Below are 22,151 nucleotides of genomic sequence, written 5' to 3'. Positions count from 1 at the left end.
ATTGATTTTCTTTACAGACTTATTCCCAATACTAAGCATAATGCATGTAATACAGCATGTACTCAATAAATATCTGTTGATTGAAATGAATGAATGAAAAATTACAGGTAATATCAACTGTGTCTAGGAGAGGACTATATTTTTGAAACTGAGTATTTTGCTTGGCAAAGAAACTTTTCACCATTTTAAAGATGCTGATAGATTTTGCATTTTTCCAAAAGGGGCTCAAAATATTGCATTATCATTTGATATTATCACTATCATGTACCTAATGGACAAATAATAGGAGCTGCCTACACTAAAACATCAATACTAACAATTTACTATATGTTAAAGGGATATGAATTGGTGCCAATTCTTTTATAACTTATTATAAAATTACATGGTGGGGGCACCTGAGTGGCTCAGTGGTTGAGTCTGGTTTCAGCTCAGGTTATTATCCCGGGGTCCTGGGATCGAGTCTCACATCAGGCTCCCTGCATGGAGCCTGCTTCTCCCTCTGCCTATGTCTCTACCTCTCTCCCTATGTCTCTCATGAATAAATAAATAAAATCTTTATAAAAAAATTACATGATATCGGATTTTTTTATGATTTAAGTATATAAACCAATTAAGTCACATAAAACAAGTAACAGATTAATAAATTATTAGAAGGCAAGTAGGTGGTGCACCTCAGTGGCTCCGTTGGTTGGGTGTCTGCCTTTGGCTCAGGTCATAATCTCAGGGTCTTGAGATTGAGGCCCTTGTCAGGCTTCCTGCTCAGAGGGGAGTCTGGTTCTCCCTTTGCCCTTCCCCTCAACTGGTTTTCTCTCAAATAAATAAATAAATAAATAAATAAATAAATAAATAAAATCTTTATTTAAAAAAAGGCAAGTAGGAAACAGAACCTTGCCAGCTATTCTATAAACCCTACACATGCCTCTTCCCAAGAATTCTCTCTCCATACCAAGAATTATCATTAACCTGACTTTTATGTTAATCACATCCTTATTTTAGTTTTACCTGTGTATCATTTTTTTCTATCCCTTTAATCTCCTGTTGTCCTCTCCATCCTTTACTTTTCTTGCAATCTACCTGTTCAAGTCACTGAATCATTTGTCCTTTAATTTCTGGATCTTGCTGACTGCACTCTCAGGCTCCTATGTCCTTTTTGTCCCTCAAATCATCACTTTGATCTATAGACTTCATCAGATTCAAGTTCAATTTTTGTGGCAAAACTACTTCAGTGATGGTGCATTCTTTATCAAAAGGCATTAATGTCTGAGTATTTCTCTCTTTTTGTGATGTTAACAGATATTAATGCTCACTATCTAAAGCCTTTATCGGGAATTGCAAAACGGTATTTCCATTCTATCATTCCTTCATCAGGGACTTGTTGGAATAAATTCTATAAACTTTACAAATTCACTATTTTGTTACACAGTGGTACAGTTCATACAGAAAAAGAAGGATAAATATTTGATTCTTTTCATTTATTTAACAATTTCAAAATAATAATTTGATCACCACTGGCATTTTCTGAAGGCAATCCATTTTTCTTTTAGTATCATAAGGAGATCTTGGATCTAAGACATATTTAATTACAATCTTTTTAAGTTAGTTCTTCAGTCTTTTATTTATTTATTTTTTAAAGAGTCAACACGAGGCTTGAACTCATGACCCTAAAATCAAGACCTGACCTGAGATCAAGAGTCAGATGCAAAAAAAAAAAAAAAGAGTCAGATGTTTAACCAACTGAGCCACCCAGGCACCCAGGTGCCCTGGGTCTTGAGTTTTTTTTTACATGATTTGATAACATTCACACTATCTGGAATGACAAAATATTTCTTGGCTCTTTCCCATTATGCCTCTGAGTTAGTGGGAAACTGGTTTTTACAAACACAATCTAGGAGTTAAGGCTGATCACTACTACGGGGTTGACCACTGTTTCTGTCTTTTCGACAGAACTAGAAAATACACGCATATATTTTTTTAATAAAAATAACTCAATTCATAATGCTATTTCAGTATTTTCTTAATCTCTTCTATCTTACACCTTATTTCTCCCCTCCCCCCGCCACTGAGAACTTTGGTTTTAAAAGACAATACAGATGATATAATTAAAATATTAGTTATTATTTTTTCTCATGTTTATGCAAAACACTCTCAGAAAAACAGTATCAACATCATCAAAGTGACTTAATAAAAAATTAAGTGTTTGTGTGTACTTTTCCCATTCTTTCTTCATCTATTGTCTTTATTATATATAGTTCCATTTTCAAAACACATAGCCATTAAAGACTACACATTATTTCTCATATCTGACATTTAGATTTAGTTACATGTAACTACAAATTTAATGCTCACCTAATAGTCTTTTTAAAATCTTATTTTGCAATAGTTTTAGACATACAGACATGTTACAAAAATAGTTCAAGTATACCTTCACTGTTTTTCCTAAAGTTAACAACTTATATACTCATAAAATCAGGAAATTAACACTAGTAAAATACTATTAATACAACAGATTTTATTTAAATTTTGCCAGTTTTCCCCCAATGTCCTTTCCATTTAAGAATCCAGGTCTCATTTTGTTCTTGTGTTTGTCTTTGTCTCCTCCAATCCGTGACTGTTGTTCATTCTTCCCTTGTTTCTTCTGACTCTGACAGAGTTACTTTGTAGAAATCTCTTAGTTTCAGCTTTTAAATGTTTTCTCAAGATTACAGACTGTATATTTCTGACAAAAATCCCACAAAAGAGATGCTTGTGGATTACATCAGAGAATCAGGATGTCAATGCCTTGATCATTTAGTTAAGGTGCTATTGGCTGGTTATTACACTGTGAAGTCATGATTTTTCTCTTTGTAACAGGTAACTATCTTCGGGAGCTACTTTGAAATTATGCTATTATTCTGTTTCTCCGTAAACTGTAACCCACTTTTAGTATCTGTCAGAGATCTTGTCTGCAACAATGATTACTTTAGTGTTGCCTTAATGGTGATTCTGTATTTCCCTCATTCCTTTACATAATTAACCAATATTTGTCTGCAGGGAAAGCTGTCCCTTCACCTCTATTTACTTATTTATGTAAGTATATACTTATGTAAGTAGAATTCATGGACATTTATTTAAATCCATGGTTTAAAAATCTATCATATAAATTTGTAGCTAAAACAGTTTCTGCTTTTTTTAAAAAAGATTTTTAATTTATTCACTTGAGAGAGAGAGAGCACAAGCAGGGGAGACGCAGAGGGACAGGGAGAAGCAGATTCCCCACTGAGCAGGGAGCCCAATGTGGGGGCTTGATCTCAGAACCTGAGATCATGACCCGAGCCAAAAGCAGACGCTTAACCATCTGAGCCACCCAGGCGCCCCAGTTTCTGCTTCTTGCTGGCACCTGTGTACTACTGATATACTCAAATTCTTTTTTGAGCACATCCTCAGTTTCCGGCATTCTATGATGCCCCAGGCTCATCTTGTATTCTCCCAAAATTGATTCTCGCCAGAACCAATCTAAGGAGCACTGGTTCCTTTTATTGGAGAATGGTATTTTGAAATAATCTAGAGACTAAGTGTGCACATTGCTATTGGGGTATCATTGTTCTTAGATTCCTCTCATAAATAGAGGTAGGAAACATATATATGAATATTAAGCCAAAAAAATGAACACATTTACATGTATTTTGATAGCACCCACCACTGATACTATGTTATTCATTTAGCTATCTGAAGTTCATTCACTTGAAGACTTCTAAAAACAGACCTTAGATTTTGGTCAGTTTATCTGCAGTCTCTATTTGAAAGCCAGTTTGGTTGGACATAAAATCCCTGGGTCACGTTTTTGTTGCCTTACATACATTAGGGCATTTTCTTCTATCATAAAAGCACTGCTTTCAAATACAGTGATCGCAGTCCAATTCTCTTTCTGCTATAAGTCATGTGGTCTTTTTGTCTGGATAACTGAAGCTTTTCTTCTTTAAATCCCTTAAAATCCTTTAAATTTTATTGGAGTACGTCTTGAAGTTGGTTGTTCTGGGTTGATTTTCCAAGGTATATAATGTCTTTTCAGTATGCAGTCTGACAACTTTGTTGAAGGAGGTTTTATTAAGCATAGATTCTAGTATTTTTGTCTATTCCTTTGCTTTTTTTTTTTTGTGGACCCTTGTTGGATTTTCTTTTGCATCTTCAAATCCTTATCTCCTTCTATCAAATCTTTATCTCTCTTTTCATTTCTTTTTGATCAAAAAAAGATACAGCTTTCCATTTGCTATTTTGTATAAGCACTAATTCTTGAGTTTGTTCACTCTGACATTTCTTCTCTATTTGTGAAAAATCTTGACTCTTCTCAGTTCCACCTATGAAGTTAGAATTTCCACAGTTTGTGGGAATGTCTTTAGGATAAGTTTTCATTCTCTATGGTGATATTTTTCTGCTTCTCACTTTTTTTTGTTCTTATAATCCTATGGGATCTATTTTGATGCTTTTTAGTTGTCTTTTTAATATCAAATAGATAGTTTTTCTAATTTCATAGCTCTAGAGCTCCCCATCTGTTATTTTTGTGAGATATTCAAATTTAAGTGATTTACTTAATGAGATGAATGAACTCTATTTCTCTTTCATACTTTTATTTGAAGCTTCTTTTTTGCATGCCTATATTGTCCCTGTCCTACTTAATTTGGATCCTATTCTTAGCAGTTTGGACAAAGCTCAGTGTGGAGTTTATTCTGGAAGGGAGGTTTGGCTGCAGAAGTTTGAGAATTCCTAAGACCCACAGTACCTGAGAGCTCCTTTACAACCTTAGTTTCAGCTATTGTCTATAGTTTTTCATTTCTACCATTAATATGTTCCTTTAATGAAGGAATTTATAGACTTAAAAACCATACTGCTACTTTCCAAAAATTGTGACTGATAACCTCAATTTTTTCGCTAATTCAAATCACAAAAACTTAATCAGAACGTTAATCTACCATGAGATTTCAACAGTTAATCTAATCATGAGATTTCTTTTGCTTTTCTCCTTCCTTCCTTCCCTCTCCAATAAGCACAAATCGTTCACATAAAAAGTAACATGGTCAAAAAAAAAAAAAAAAAAAAAAGGAAGTAACATGGTCTGTCCTATTGTTCCTGGCATAAAAATAAAAGAAATGCAAACTTCAGTGTAATTTGTCCTTTTTGCTGACTATTCAAGGCAGGCTTAACATAAAGAAAGAATGATGGTGACGATAAAAACAGTACATTTTCTTTTATTTTCATAAAGGAAACTATGTAAGATATCTTAACAAGGTGACAATAACATCTGTATTTTATCTGCTCTCTCTATACTTTTCTGTAATGAAACAGTATTTAATGTAGTAGGGCAGCCTGAGTGGCTCAGTGGTTTAGCGCCGCCTTCGGCCCAGGGCGTGATCCTGGAGACCTGGGATCAAGTCCCACATTGGGCTCCCTGCATGGGGCCTGCTCCTCCCTCTGCCTGTGTTTCTGCCTCTCTTTCTCTCTCTTTCTGTGTCTCTCATGAATAAATAAATAAAATATTTAAAAATATATTTAATGTGGTAATATAAAAATGGATTATTTTCTGCCCTGTACAAGGACATTTTAAAATCCATCCATAAGTTTCTAAATTAAACATCCATATCATATCAAATCATTTCTTTGAAGCTGTTAACAATGAGTATACACCCCTTCTAAGAAGGGGTTACAAACTGGCCCACAGGGACCAGGCAAGAAAACATAAATGAGTAGAAAGGGCTGACAGGTAAGAAAAACAAAAGTTTGAAATATTAAGTAAATTCTGTTTTTACTGAACGCAATATAAATATGTATAATGCTGGTGATTATGTTTTAAAATTTAAAAACCCACTAAAGTTTTATTATTTCATTTCTTAATTCATTTTCCTTTGATCTGGAATCAGAAACTGGATCATTTTTTTCCAGGAGCAGGGGCTAGTCATTATGACAGTGTTGGATCTAGTACTTACTTAGCACTGTTACATGTAATACAGAATTTAGCTTTGAGTCATTTAATAGAGAGTTTACTAATATATATTTCATGCCAATAGCTGCTGGTGAGCGCAAAGTATTAGCAAACACTGACAGAATTTTTAATTTTTTTTTTAAATTTATTTATGATAGTCAGAGAGAGAGAGAGAGGCAGAGACATAGGCAGAGAGAGAAGCAGGCTCCATGCACCAGGAGCCTGACATGGGATTCGATCCCGGGTCTCCAGGATCGCGCCCTGGGCCAAAGGCAGGCGCTAAACCGCTGTGCCACCCAGGGATCCCAAAGTCTTTTTTTTTTTTTCCAGAATTTTGTATACAGGGAATCTACTCTCAGGATTTTCACATAATTTTTATTATAATTGAACACCATCATTATTTAGTTTTTAGTACTATAATATTGATATATATTATATTGATAGAGTAGAATAAAGAGCTACAGGATAAACCCAAATTTACTAGTATCTAATACTTTAGATACTTCAGTTTAGGCAAACTGAACAATATCAATTTTTCTCCTTAAATCTGAAGTCAGAGAACCTATTTCAGAATTCAGGCCATCATATCCATTTCTGGATACTAACTACAGTGTTAAGAAAGTGGGCCAGATAATTTCGTATCTACATTTCCTATTGAATCAAGTTCATGAAAAATGAGTGAATCAACTAATAAGATTACAATACTAATAAGTATTACAATCAACTAATAAGATTACAATACTCAGTGTTTCAATTGTATTGCTCACCTGAGCCTTTGAGAAAATATGTGTTAAGATATAGATTTTTAAAAAATCCAAATGGTATTAAAAAATCACAAGCCCCCTTCCCCCAAAAGGCTTCCTAGCAACAGATCATGGCTTAAGCCATCTATGGGCCACAGGCTAAGAACAGGTTTTCTCCTCTTCCTGAGAACCTATTGGTTAAGCTCTGCTCTCTTGCTAAAAAGAACTGAAATGTCAGCCAGATCATCACTAGACAACAGTGCACATGTTATTGATAACCTCTAATTGATAAAATGCAGGTAGGCAGAAAAATATATAAATACATAATGGGGATACCATACTTGGGCCTCTCCTGAGTACAGCAAGGACCACAGAACATATGCCTATACACCTAAGACATACTGGCTTCTATGAAATATCAGGCTTTTAAGACAAAACGGTTCCTACATCTACTCAACGTGAGCCCCATATACTTGGCTCCTGAAGTTGTCACCTAGGAGGAGATAGTTCCTGGATGGCCATATAAACTGCTACACAAACTGCGGCAAAGCCTACATCTGTAGGCCAGCTCCTACTCCTGCTGACAAGCTCTGTCTTACAACCATTTTAGTAGACTGATGCCAAGTATGATCTGTAGTAGTCTTGTGAGTCTGAATACTTAGCTGAACCGAAGACCACTCCTGGTGGGCACTGCAGATCATCAAGTCTCATAGCACAGAAAAATACTGTATTATGTAGTTCATTCATTAGGCAAAAAAATTGATTCACCTATGATTCAGGCTTTAAGAGTTTATCCAGTTCAAAAGGTTAATTACCATGACTGTGACAGATTTCACTTTTAACTTTTTTATACAAAGAAACACAAAGTTAATGACTTCCGTTTTTTTGTCTTTAAAAATGATATGTCTTTACAAAATGTCATTATCTCAAATTTAAGCTTTGTGTCAGGTATTATGATCATAATAGCCAAAGAATGATCATATCTAAGTAACTTTTTCTAAATATGACCTGTCTACATTTTTTAAAGATTTTATTTTTAAGTAATTGCTACACCAAAATGGGGCTTGAAGCCACAGCCCCCAGATCAAATATCATGTGCTCCAACTACTAAGCCAGCCCAGTACCCCTACATTTTATTTAAGAATTTCCTTTCAATATACAAAAAAGCCATCTCTTAAAGTTGGGTTCATTAAATAGGAACCATATCCAAATTAGCTCTCATCATTTAAAAAGATTAATCGATACTACAAATTAGTCACTATAGGTAATATTATTATCTGTGCTTTCATCAGCTAGAATAGAAAATATAACAAATGACTTGACTTCTTGTCCCGTTTGCTCCTAGTAATCTATTCACAATGAGCAAGAGTATTTGCAATTACACTTATGTATATAAATGCTCAGTCTAGTTGGACACATTTTTTAATGGATCCCAAATTCAACATTAAAAAAAAAAAGGTTTTGATGCACAAGTACTATTTTTTCTTAAAAATCTATAGCTGGGACGACTGGGTGGCTCAGCGGTTAACGCGTCTGCCTTTCAGCTCAGGGCATGATCCTGGAGTACTGGGATTGAGTCCCACATCAGGCTCCCTGCATGGAGCCTGCTTCTCCCTTAGCCTGTGTCTCTGCCTCTTTCTCTTTCTGTGTCTCTCATGAATGAATAAATAAAATCTTAAAAAAAAAATCTGTAACTGCTCATCAACCACTGAATAATATACGGAATTGCTGAATCACTATATTGTACACCTGAAACTAATATAACATTGTATGTTTAAATACACTGGAATTAAAAAATATATATAAATAAAATAAAATATATAAATGCTAATCTTAGCATTAAGAAACAAATCTCAAAATTTCAGTTCTCCCCTTGTTCTGCTAGGTATCTTTTCCATTACTCATATTACCATAGGACTGGTTCATAATATTACATGTATGGACTGAATTATGTCCCCCCTAATTTCCTGTCAAAGCCTCAATCCCCATTGTGACTGTATTTGGAGATAGGGTTCTTAGTAAAGTAATTATTGTTAAATGATATCAAAAAGGTGGAGCCCTAATCCAATAGGGCTAATGCCCTTTTAAGAAAAGGAAAAACAACAGAACACTCTCTCATCATACACACAAACAGAAGAGGCCATGTGGGACAAAGAGAAGGCAGCTAATTCTAAGCCAGGAAGGAAGCCTTCACCAGAAACTGAGCCTGTTGGCATCCCAACTTGGGACTTCTAGCCTCCAAAACTGTGAGAAAATAAATTTCCATTGTTTAAGCCACCAAGCCTGATATATTTTGTTATGGCAGACAGGGCAAACTAAGATCTACATTAAGTTATATTATTTTGCCATGGTGAATTTAAGTTTTATATCAGATATTGTGTTAGTAATGGCTACAAGAGAATCATCTGTAGCTTACTTTACCTATTATAACTGTAGATATATTCTTCACTGCCTCTCTCATTCTTTCTCTTGTTTTTTCAATATTTGAAAGACCCATGAATATAATAATTTTTTTACTTTATATCGTAAGAAAAACAAAATTTAAGTACTAAGCTAAGCAACTGAGACTGAAAGCCCAATATGTGGGGACGTGAGAGAGGATTAACATAAACTGGAGAATGCAGATTCTAAGGATAGTCAAACCTTCCTCAGTTACAGCCCATTGTTGATAGACAAAAATAATGCTTCATTGTTACCAGCTCTTCTAATTTCCAATTTTAAAGGTTAACAGTAAATTCAAAGTAAACAAAACCCACACATGTGTGAAAACATGTTTCCACAAAAATCTGTACATGAATGTCCACAGTGGCATTATTCATAACAGCCAAAAAGTGGAAACAACTCATATGTCCATCAACTAATGAATGAATTAACAAAATGTGTTATATCTATCCAAGGAAATATTATTCAGTCATAATAAGGAATGAAGTGCTATATTAAGGAATGAAGTGCTGTATGAAACATGTTACAACAAGGGTAAACCTTGAAGGTAAAAGTGAAAAAAAGAAACCTTCCAAGTGAAAGAAGCCAGACACAAAAGGCTTGTGTCATATGATTCCATTTATACGAAATGTTTAAGACAGGCACACTCAGAGATAGAAAGTAGATCAGTGGATTCCATGGGTTAGGTACAGGTAAAAGCAGCTAATGACTGCTTAATTGTTACAGGGTTTCTTTATGGGGTGATGGAAATGTTCTATCAATAGATGGTAGTGATGGCTGCACAACATTATGAATATATTAAAAACCACCGAATTGTATACCTTAAAATGCTGACTTTCATCTATAATTAAAAACAAAACAAAACAAAACAAAAAAACGAAACAAAAAACAAAGCAGCACTGTACAAACCAAAATAAACATATTTTCAGGCCAAATCAGTTTAAAACTGCCAATCTATAATTTCTATTCCCTATTAAAAATTCTCAAGTGATATTCTTTACCCATTCTACATATAGGCAGAAGTGTATGATGCAAAAGCTAACAAAAGGAAAGTCTTTTTCCAATTAGCAGAAAAAAAAACTAAAAAAAAACTAAAGATTAGGATTTCCCCAACTTTATTTTTCCCCATACAAGGTCTGTTTTTTAGTTTCCTAGTCTCTTCTAAATTAGAATATACAATATCTAACATGGAGTGAAAATATTTATTAAACTTCTAGGTAGTATACCACCTGACAAGATATCCTGGGTCTTAAACAGAGAAGGGCTTAAGTTATACTTAACACTGGCTTTGAAATCTATCATCTATCACAGTCTGAGAATAAGAAGTCAACAAATATTTGAGAGCTTCAAGCTTGGTAGTATGACTGACCCTAATATAAGTGAGGAAAAAAGTAGTACTAATTAAGTGCTAGCGGAACTTAGAAAAAGGATTAAGATTATGAGATTCAAGATGGCCCTGAATAACTAGAATTTCCAGAGTAGACGAACAGTATCTCAAGGAGATAAAAGCATGATAAGTACACAGAAGGAATGGTCAAGACAGAAGGAGATAATAAAGGCATCTAGATTATCTGGAACCAGTGATCATGTAAAAAACTAGTAGGAGATAACCCTAGAAATATAGTTTGAGGCCACACTGTGAGATTCTGAATGACAGTTTAAGAAATTCAGACTTCAATTTCAATTATATCTGAAACTTAAAAAAATCTAATTATTTAGTTGGTGAATATTTTAAGACCTATGATGCCATCTTTGAATCTCTTCTTTGCCTATGTTTATATGTAATACATTTCTTCTTGGCACTTATACAAAAAATAATTTTGCTAAGGTTGGATACAAAGCATGGCCAACTCAACTAACAAAGAAAAAATTATTTTGGTTGCAAGAAGAGGTGTAGATGTTTTATTCTTTCTCCAGTTCTTGTTTATTTTTTCCCTCCTGATGTCTGATTTCCAAATATCCCTGCTTTCCCTCCCCTCCCTGCCCAAGGGCAATGTTTGTTTACATCTGAAAGTAATAAAAATGACTTGGTCTTGTTTGGAACAGAACCAATAACTACACCTGAGAGGATGGAGTAAGAGATGGGGCTTTAGGGGCTGAATAAAATGGTCTACTTCCACAGTATGTGTTACTGCAGCATCTAAAGCACAAGAACTCTGACCTGGGCAGACCAAAGACTGCCCAGGTGAATATCGGGTGTGCCAATAACAGGCTGTGTGACCCTGGAAAAGTCACTCAAACCTTTCCTTGTCTTGCTTCTCTCGTCTGAAAAAATGAAAACAAAAACGAAATACTAATGTCATAACTAACAGAGTGGTTGTGAAGATTATAGGACTTAGCACATGTAAAGCACTGAGAACAGTACTTGATGCATGGTCAATGGTATGTGTCAGCTATTTTATTCACAAAACAAGGATTTTAGTCTGCTTACTGAAGTCTCAAGTCTAAAATGGTGTTTAGCACAGAGTAGATGTACAATAAATTTTTCCTGAATGAATAAGAAACATTTTGCTGTTAGAGTAAGAGAAACAGAAGAGACACTATTTCAAAGAGAAAGGAGAAAACCAAAGAGGGTTAAATGTCTTGCTCCTCCTCTTACACTACTTTTTAAAAAGATGTCCTCCCCCACAGACTCTCTTTAACTGTGCTGAATGTTAAAATATCAGCATTCATTGAGGAATATTTCCAGAAACAGCTGTCTGAAAAATTTTGCTGTATTTAAGCCAATACAAGGTTAGAAGGAAACTGCTTCTATAACCTTGCTATTCAAAGTGTGGTTCTCTGACCAGCCACATCAGCATCACCTAGGTCCTTGTTAATTAAAATGGCATATCAGCAGCCTCACACAAGACCAACTCAATCAGTGTCTGCATTGTAAAAAGATCACCAGGTAAATTGCATGCATATTAAAATTTGAGAAGTACGGCCCTAGACCACTCTAGCTGAAGACCATGGGTGATACAAGGACTAGGGGTCATCGCTAGACTCTGACACTTTATTATCTATAGGACTTAGGGCAAGTTTATAAACTTTCCTATTTCCCTCATATATAAAATGGAAATAATTAACAGTAGTAGTTCCCTCAAGGTACTAATATGATGATTAAGTGAACACACACATTTGGTGAACTGCAAAGTAACATGACTAGAGGGAAGGTAAAATGGCACAGCAGCTGTAAAATATGGTATGGCAGATTCTCAAGCTACCACAGCAGGGCCCAGCAATACCACTTCGAGGTATATACCCAAAAGAAGTGAAAGCAGTGACCAGAAGATATTTGTACACCCATGTTCCTAGCAGCATTATTCACAAAAGCCAAAAGGTGGAAGAAAGCCAACTGTCCACTGACAGATGAATAAAACAAAATGTGATATACACAGACAATGGAATATTATTCAGCCTGTCATTACGCTCAGTGAAATTAGCCAGTCAAAAATGAATAAATATCCTATGAATTCTTAGATAGAAGATTCCTAGAGTTAGGCAAATTCACAGGGATAGAAAGTAGAATGGTGGATGCCAGGGGCTTGGGGGTTGGGGAGCAAATGGGGAGTGAGTATTTAATGGATAGAGTTTCAGATGGGGAAGACGACTCTGGAGATGGCAGTGGTGATAGATGGTCACAATGTGAATGTACTTAATGCCTCAGAATTATATACTTAAAAATGGTTAAAAAAATAATTTTTATGTTATGCATATTTTACTACAATAATAAGAGTGAATTTAGTGAAATTTCTTTGCATTCCTAAATTAGTAAAAAATATGCTATGATGATATGAACATTTTTTATTTAAGTTTTTAAAATATTCAATATATTTTGAGAAGAAAGTACTCAATGGCTTTTTGGTTCTTATTTTTCATTAAAGAAAAGAAAAATCAACCTTCCTCTACAGGAAGACTTCCAATTTTTCAAATTGAGAGAATTCTAATTAATATAGCTGGAAATAGGAGTGGAAGAGAAGAAATTACAAAACAAAGCAAAACAAAACACACAAAAAAAACCTTGTTTAGGTGCTTCTTCCTCCTTTTTAGTCTCCTCATCCTCTAAGCTGGGACTTTCCCGGGAAGAGTTGTCCTGTTGGCTAGAGTTTTTCAGTAGCACAGGATCAATCTGTGCTTTCAGGAGGGCAAGAGTCTCAGCCAACTCGTTTCGATTTCTAAATAAGGGAAAAAACAAAACAGCATAAAAATCTTAATTCTGCTCTAAAGAGATTTCAAAATAATACCTATGAAGAGATTAAAATTAAAATAGAAAAACATAATTAAAAAACATCCAAAACACTGGTACATCTCAATTACCTTGAATTTAAGTATTAGGAATGAAAGCATATTAAAAAAATTTTTTTTTTAAAGATTGTATTTATTTATTCATGAGAGACAGAGAGAGAGAGAGAGAGAGAGAGAGAGACGGAGGCAGAGACACAGGCAGAGGGAGAAGCAGGCTCCACGCAGGGAGCCTGACGTGGGACTCGATCCCTGATCTCCAGGATTAGGCTCTGGGCTGAAGGCGGCACTAAACCGCTGAGCCACCCGGGCTGCTCAAAAGTTGGATAATTTTTAAAAGTTCTATGCTCTTAAAAGAGTATAAAATCAATGTAAAATTTCCTTGAAGCATTTTTTTAAACAAAATGATTCACATTCTTGATTCATTTGTAAATAAGAACTCTTCTACCTACAAAAAAAATATTTGATGCTGTTATAAAATTATGATCCAGGTCTGAGTAATTATAGCAGTCAGCTCTTATAACACAGTTCAAAAACTTAGGAATTTAGGAAACTGTATGTTGTTCCATCAATTACAGTTTACAACTACAGGAAGGGAATTCAATTTGAATAAAAAATACAAGAAAATCCCAAATAAGGAATATTTAACCTATCAATTCTCTATTTTTACTACCTAGACCAGAGCTGTGTTAGATGGTTGATTTGAATGCCACTTACAAACAAGAAAGCTCACTTGGATATTTCTCCTTCTCAGATAAGCAATGTGTAACAGTGAAGAGAAAAAAAATGAAACCCTGGACTAAGAGTTGGAAGTCAGTTCTGGATCTGCCACTGAGTTTTGCAACACCATGATCTTCCCATCTGTGTTGTCAAAACACTGTGCATGCACCTCTAATCCTATGTAGTTCCTATTCAGATGAAATTACTTCTGTTCTTATCTGTTATTCCACACATGTCCTCTATCCTGTCCCCTTCCACTTCTCTCCCAGCTAACCATGGTGAGAGCAGGGACACTACCTTATGAATTATGAAGTAGACTTGAAGAAGTATTTAATGAATGAATAGAATCCTGTTCCAAACCTAGATGACTCTGTGCCCCTGGACAAGTCATATATCTTCACTAGTCTTCAGCTTATCTATAAAAGAGAGGATTCACTCAAATGTTATTAAAATGGCCTCCTGGGCAGCCCCAGTAGCTCAGTGGGGGCAGCCCCGGTGGCTTAGGGGTTTAGCGCCGCCTTCAGCCCAGGGTGGGATCCTGGAGACCCGGGATCGAGTCCCATGTCCATCCCGGGTCTGCATGGAGCCTGCTTCTCCCTCTGCCTGTGTCTCTGCCTCTTTCTACGTCTCTCATGCATAAATAAATAAAATCTTAAAAAAAAAAAAAAAAAGGCCTCCTAAGGAAAGTATTAAAATTCCCACTGATGGACACCTTTCAGAAATGACAACCATTTTGTCACTACGTATAGGAGTGAACACACAGGTTTATCACATTTTAATATTGAGTATGGGAATGAATTCATAGGTTACACATATTATAAATAAGGTGAAGTTTTAGAATTTTAATTATCTAATAATAGAGATCAGATTAAGATTAGATGGTCTTTCAGAATCCTCTCTGGTACTGCCTCCACTTCACAAAAAATAATATTAAAACCTAGAGACAGGGGTGCCTGGGTGGCTCAGTTGGTTGGGCATCTGCCTTCTGCGAGGGTCATGATCTCAGAGTAGTGGGATCAAGCCTTGCATGGGGCTCCCTGCCCAGCAGGGAGTCTGCTTCTCCCTCTCTCTGCTCATGTTCTCTCCCTCTCTGTCTCTCTCAAATAAATAAATAAAATCTTAAAAACAAACCCGAGAGAGAGAAAAAAAATTATTTTTGGCAAAGTTCCTATTTCCTACATTACATCAACTTCATTACGCCTTCTAACCCAAGGTTCTATCCAATTAATGTTATTACTTCTCTTAGTATACTGAGAATTCCATATGTAAAAACTGCCTCAACCTTCTTGGTTTTTTGGAAGTCATGCTGGGAACTGAATATATTTAAGTTGTTCACTGTATCTATTTTAAAAAGTTTCCAAACATTAAAAGAGAACCAATACTGTTACAAAATCCACATCAATTACTGAAGTAAGAAACAAAGGAATTTAGCAGAACTCCCTAAAAAGCTTTTAACCTAACAACTGGGTTAACATGCAAGCTTCATATAGTCATAATTATATGAAAACAGAAAACTGCTCATCTTTGGAGTTCTCCTATTTTGATAAAACAAGATTTAGTATGCAAAATAATTTTTTAAAAATCCTATATTTGAACTAGTCAGAGGGGATTTTTATAAACATATTCAAATTACGCCCCAAATTCTTACCACTATCTACAGGAACTCTTAGAAGAGACTTTGGACACTAACAACAATTCTGTGTTCTGCTCTCCTTCTCTCCATTGCTGGCTTTGTTTGCTCTAAAACATTTCTTCACTCAGGTTTATTAGATACATCCCTCCAAATTACCATGCTCTCAGGATGTCAGGTGTTTGCACTTCTGCTCTCTTAGTCTAGAATGTGTTCCTCATGGCTAGCCCCAACTACTCTTGGAAGACAAGTATAGAATGAATAAACAAATATGGTATATCCATACAGGCCAATACTATTTAGCCATAAAAAAGAACAAAATACAGATTCCAACTATATAAATAAAAACCTTGAAATGATTATGCTCTCGAAAGAAGCCAGACACAATGGGCATATATTGTATAATTCTGTGTTTATGAAATGTCTGGAATAGGCAAATTATAGAAACAGAAAGTAGACTGGCAGCTGCCGCTGGCCAAGTAAAGGGAGAATGGTGATTAAAACTACTAACATGCAGGGTATGCAGTACAGGGTTTCTTCATGGGGTGGGGAGAATGTTCTAGTTTGATAGCAGTGATGGCTGCACTACTTCGTGAATATACTAAAACCACAGAACTGTATTAAAAATAAAAATGAGGGGCACCCAGGTGGCTGAGTCAGTTGAGTGCCCAACTCTTGGTTTCAGTTCAGGTCATGATTTCAGGGTCCTGATATGGAGCTCCTCCTTGGACTCCATGCTCAGCAGGGAGTCTGAGGTTCTCCCTCCCTTCTCCCACCACTGACACGTGCATACTCTCTCCTGAAATCAATCAATCAATCTTAAAACAAAAGAAAGATGATGGTGGCTTGGACAAGAACATAACTATGAAGGGGATGAGGAACCAACGAACACTGGATACATTTTGCAGAGAGAACTGTTTGTATTTGCTGATACAGTGGATGTGAAGGGAGAGAAAAAGAAATGTCAAGAATGCGCCCCCAAGTTTTAGATCCAAGCAGATGAAAAGATGTGGTTGCTTTTAACTGAGATGGGACAAATATGTTGAGGTGAGAATGTTAGAAGCTCAGATTAACAGGCAGATTACGGATTTTGATTTAAGAGATTCCTAACTCTTGTGTTTTACTATTTGTACTTGAAGTTAATTTAGACTTTGGCGAAATGGAGCATATCATCCTAATTATTATATTGTGGAATATGATTTTTCCTAGTCTAAGGGTTGCTCAGGGTTAAGAGTTAGTGGTAGGATTAAATCTTTATTTTTTAAAGATTTTATTTATTCATGAGACACAGAGAGAGAGGCAGAGACACAGGCAGAGGAAGAAGCAGGCTCCAAGCAGGGAGTGCAACGTGGGACTCGATCTCGGGTCTCCAGGATCACACCCTGGGCTGAAGGTGGCGCTAAACCACTGAGCCACCTGGGCTGCCCTGGGATTAAACCTTTTAAGAAGCAATTGAGCTGACAGTACAATACCACAAAATCTAAAACAAAAGAAATCAAACAAAAACAAAGCCAAGCATAGGCATCATTTCTGCCCAGTATGAACCCATACTTGGTTATTTAAGTACTGGGCCCTAAATAGCACACTGGATCTCCATCAGAGTTCATATTTATGACCCTATATTATCATCGACAATTTCCCTGTATCTCTCTTCCACAGTTTGGAACTCCTTAAGAAACTGCATCATGTCTTTGCATTTCCAGGGTAGAGCACAGTGTGCTCTAAGAATAGCAATTCTTTCTAAGTATCTATAGTATATGATTGCAGGGTTCACCAATAATTTTCCATCTTTTTTTCATCTGATTCTAAATTAATGAAGTGACAAAATAGGGAAGATAACGGAGTGTGATAATATTTCTTACGGGGGCCAGGAACCTGAAGGAAGACAGTAATGAGTGATGTGATTAATATGTTCTAGGCACTCCTCCAAGCACTTTATATGAACTAGTTCATATAATCTCAATATAACCTGATTAAAATACAGACTATTGTCACCCCCCATTTTATAGATGAGGAAAGTGAGGACATCGTAGAGAGGTATAATAATTTAATAGTTTTTAGGTCACAGTACAGACTAAAGGCAGGATTGAATTATAACCTGACTTCCAAGACCGTCTGCTCAATCACCGTGCTATACTAGCAGCATATGGTTTAGAAAGGTTTTTGACAGTTTGTAATTTTGGGTAAACTCGGCACACTGTTTAGAATTCAGCTTTTTGAAAATGGTTGTCAAACCATTACAATTTTTTAAATATTTTTATTGAGGTATAATTTACATACTTTGAAACGAAAAGATCTTAAGTGTTCAATCAGTTTTGACATTTTGGTTGCTTTAAAGTTTTGGCAAGTATGAACAAAGCTGCTATAAACATTTGTGTGCAAGTTTCTGTGTGGACATATCTCTTAACTCCTTTGAGCAAATACCAAGGAGTATGGTTGCTAGATCACATGGTGTTTAATTCTGTAAAAAACCATTAAACTGTACTGAGAAGTGGCTATGCCATTTTGTATTTCCACCAGCAGTGGCTGAGAGTTCTTGTTGCTCCACATCCTTGTCAGCATTTGGTGTTGTCAGTGTTCTGGATTTTGGTCATTCTATTAAGTGTATAGTAGTATCTCATTTTAATTTACATTTTGTTAATGACATATGATGTGGACCACTTTTCATATGTATCTCTGTACAAATATATATATTTGCCATCTGTATATCTTTACTGGCAATATGTCTGTAAGGTCTTTGGTCCATTTTTAAATCAGGTTATTTACCTTTTCTTAAAAAAAGGTTTATTTATTTGTGAGAGAGAGAGCAGGAGGAGGGGCAGAGGCAGAGGGAAAACAGACTCCCTGTTGAACAGGGAGCCCACCGTGGACCCAACTCCAACTCCAACTCCATAATCCGGAGATCACAACCTGAGCAAAACCAAGAGTCAGATGCTCAACCAAGTCAGCCACCCAGGTGCATCTTAAATCAGATGGGTTTTTAATTATTGAGTTTTAAGAGTTCTTTGTATATTTTGGAAATAGGCCTTTATCAAATACATCTTTGGTTAAGTATTTTCGCCCAGGGCAGCCTGGGTGGCTCAGTGGTTTAGTGTCACCTTCAGCTCAGGGTGTGATCCTGGAGACCTGGGATCAAGTCCCATATCGGGTTCCCTGCATGGAGCCTGCTTCTCCCTCTGCCTGTGTCTCTGTCTCTCTTTCTCTCTGTGTCTCTCATGAAAAAAAAAAAAAAAGTATTTTCTCCCAGTCTGTGGCTGAACTTTTCATTATATTGACAGTTCCTTTCCAGAGCAGAAATTTTAAATTATAATGAAGTTCAGCTTTTATCACTTCTTTCTTTCAGAGATTGTACCTTTGGTGTTGTACCAAAGAAGTTATTGCCAAACCCAGTATTATCTAGATTTGCTTCTGTGTTATCTTCTTGGAGTTTTATAGTTTTGCATTGTATATGGAGGTCTGTAATTCATGTTGAGTTAACTTTTTGTTGAGGGTGTAAGGTCTGTGTCTAGATTCAATGTTATGCATATGGATGTCCATTTTTTCCAGCATCATTACCTTTTCTCCACTGTACTGTCTTTGTTCCTTTATACAGGTCTATTTCAAGGCTCCCTATTCTGCTACACTATATATTTGTCTAGGCTTCTGGTGTCCCTGCATCTGCCTCTTCTTTTCACCAATACCACACTGTCTTACCTACTGTAGCTTTATGGTAAGTTGTGAAGTCGGTTAGTGCCTTTCAGTGCCCCACTGCATCTAGGTTATCAATTTGTGAGATAGAGCTGTTCATGGTATTCCTTTATTATCCTTTTGATGTATGTCCATGTACTTGTACTGATATCCCTTTTTTCATTTATGATATCAATAATTTGTGTTCAATCTCTTTTTTCATAGCCTGGCTAGTGGCTCATCAATTGTACATCTTCTCAAGGAACCAGCTTTTGCTTTATATGTGAAGTTTCTTCTAAGTATTGCTTTCACTGCAAATTTTCAACCACATATTTTGAGTTGTATTTTCATCTAATCCAAAAAATTTAAAACTTTGTCTTGAAATTTCTTCTTTGACCCATGTATTATGTAGAAGTATATTACTTAATATCTAAGTATGTGGGGATTTTAAAACTCTCTTTCTATAACTGATTTCTAGATTAATTCTATTTTATGGTCTGAGACTAGACACTGTGTATTATCTACGTATTGCATTTTCAGAAGATCAAATAGAGAAAATTCTTTTTTTATGGATCCCAGTTTTTAGAAAAATATTCCACTTTATTTTTAAGTTGCAAAGTTGTTACATTTTAAAATTTATCAATTATTTAAGAAGGATGACTTTCAGCTTAAAAAAAAAACAAAGCAGAATTCTTAAGACAACTTTTGTCACATAATCTTTTTTTGAGAGTTAAGCAAAAACATGTTTTCAACATCAGAAATCCCCAAGAAAATCAGCATTACTTTAAAGAAATAATTTTAAACAAGAGGAGATTTTTCATTTCACTAGTAAAAAATAATATTCACCAATGAGGAAAAATAGCGAAGTAGAATCTGTTAAACAAAAAAATCATAATTCTACTTAACTTGCTTAGAGTCTGGCATCCGAATCTAAATACTAGACTCCAGAAGGATGTCATCAGGGCCAGGTAGGATAATGGCCTACACATTACTTGGTAGTGTAAAATGCACATAATGCATTTTAATGACAATTAAGATAATAATTTTGGCAACAGGCAAGAATAATACAATGCTTTTCACATTCAACAATCACAAAAATAAGAGACTTATAGGGACAAGACAGTTCACCGCATCTGTCAAAAGTAGTACTACTGTGTCAATTTAAAGAAACTTAAATGTCATGTCACAGAACAGGTCAAGTATATGAAGCACAGACCAAACTGAGAATCTGTAGAAAACTATGGCAATTCTCAAGAAAATACACATATTAAATAAAACTAAGAGCTACTATTTACAGTAAAAGGGATTTCCACAGGTTCCTGAAGCTCCTCTACAAATCCCAGAGCTGTACTATATTCCTTAGGATAACCACAATTGCTCAGCTTAGTGCTTAATTATACATGTTGATAAGCAATATAAATTTACATATTCTTCACAATAACTTTACTATCATCCTCATTTTAAAGTGCAGGAAAGAAAAAAATAAAAGTGCAGGAAAGAGAATACCAGGGAAATTAAGTATTCTGCCATCACACAGTAAGCAGAGGAATCCAGATTTAAGCACAGTTAACTCTAAACCTAAGCACTTCTCTCACATCATCCATTAGGGTATGATCTAATTAAAACACTGTACATTAGAAATGGTTTTAAGCATTATGACTGATCAGTAATCATAATTATTTTTCTCTGTCATATTTTCTTCATATACAAAGTAGGAGAGAGTAACTCTTAAACAACAATGCAAGGTTGATACAGGAAATAATAGAAGTGATAAAACATCATGAACAGAACTTCATTCAATGTTTATAGGGAGAGATGGTAAGTGAACTTCATTTCAAGACTACTTTATTTCCATTTAGTAAATTAACTACATGGAGAACCATATTATAGTATGATTAAAGGATGTTTATGAAACATTCCCCTATAAATTCATTCATTTCCTTTATTCTTAAGACACCAAAGTTAAGCTTCCCTGACCCAAATGTTCCAAATTTCCACAGATTCTCTCTTCAAAACATTAATAAATAATCACTATAAAAACCTGCTAAAACTAAAAAATGAGCAAAAAAGTCAAGGAGTTTTTCATAAGCAGTGGTTATATATTCACTAAGTTCTCCCTACTTACAGATTTATCTATAGTTTGATAATTTCAAAATTAATATAAACTGTGGGTACTGGTATTAATGAAATAAATTCTAAATAATTATATTTAAAAAATAGAAAATTAGAGATACAAAGATTCCTTTAAAAACAAAAAGATTTATTTTTTTGAGAGAGACAGAGAGTGCAAGAGTGGGGGGGGGGTGGTGGACAGTGGGTAAGAGAGAGAGGTAGAGAATCTCTAGCAGACTCCCTGCTGAGTGAGGAGTCCCATACAGGGCTCGATCCCATGACCCCAATCAAGATCATGACTTAAGCTGCTATCAAGAGTCGGATGCTTAACCAACAGAGCCAGCCAGGTGCTCCAGAGACACATGATTCTGAATAATGACCTCAGTGTCACTTACTAATTAAAAAATAAAATTTTATTTTAAGGTTTTACATGAAATGTTTCCACTCAAATATATCTTTTTAAAAAGATTTTTATTTATTTATTCATGAGAGAGACAGAGAGGCAGAGACATAGGCAGAGGGAGAAACAGGCTCCCTATGGGGAGCCTGATGCAGGACCCTGGGTCCATGACCTGACCCAAAGGCTCAGACACTGAGCCACTCAGGTGCTCCAAGAACAGGTGACTCTTGATGTCAGGGTTGTGGGCTTGAACTGTTCAGT

The 22,151-nt window shown here is 35.5% G+C and overlaps 1 protein-coding gene across 2 annotated transcripts in view; it reads right to left on the bottom strand.

Annotated features, from left to right (window-relative positions):
* The window catches only part of RSF1 (remodeling and spacing factor 1), a 157,241-nt gene that overhangs the window by 47,606 nt on the left and 87,484 nt on the right, over positions 1-22,151 (bottom strand). For both annotated transcript variants that reach the window (XM_025419540.3, XM_025419541.3), the window contains exon 5: positions 13,141-13,295. In XM_025419540.3, coding sequence (XP_025275325.1) covers positions 13,141-13,295 — 155 coding nt within the window. The remainder of the gene's footprint in view (positions 1-13,140; positions 13,296-22,151) is intronic.

This window comes from Canis lupus, chromosome 21 (assembly GCF_003254725.2).
Source record: "Canis lupus dingo isolate Sandy chromosome 21, ASM325472v2, whole genome shotgun sequence".
Lineage (NCBI taxonomy): Eukaryota > Metazoa > Chordata > Mammalia > Carnivora > Canidae > Canis > Canis lupus.
This window is presented reverse-complemented; position numbering and strand designations above follow the sequence as displayed.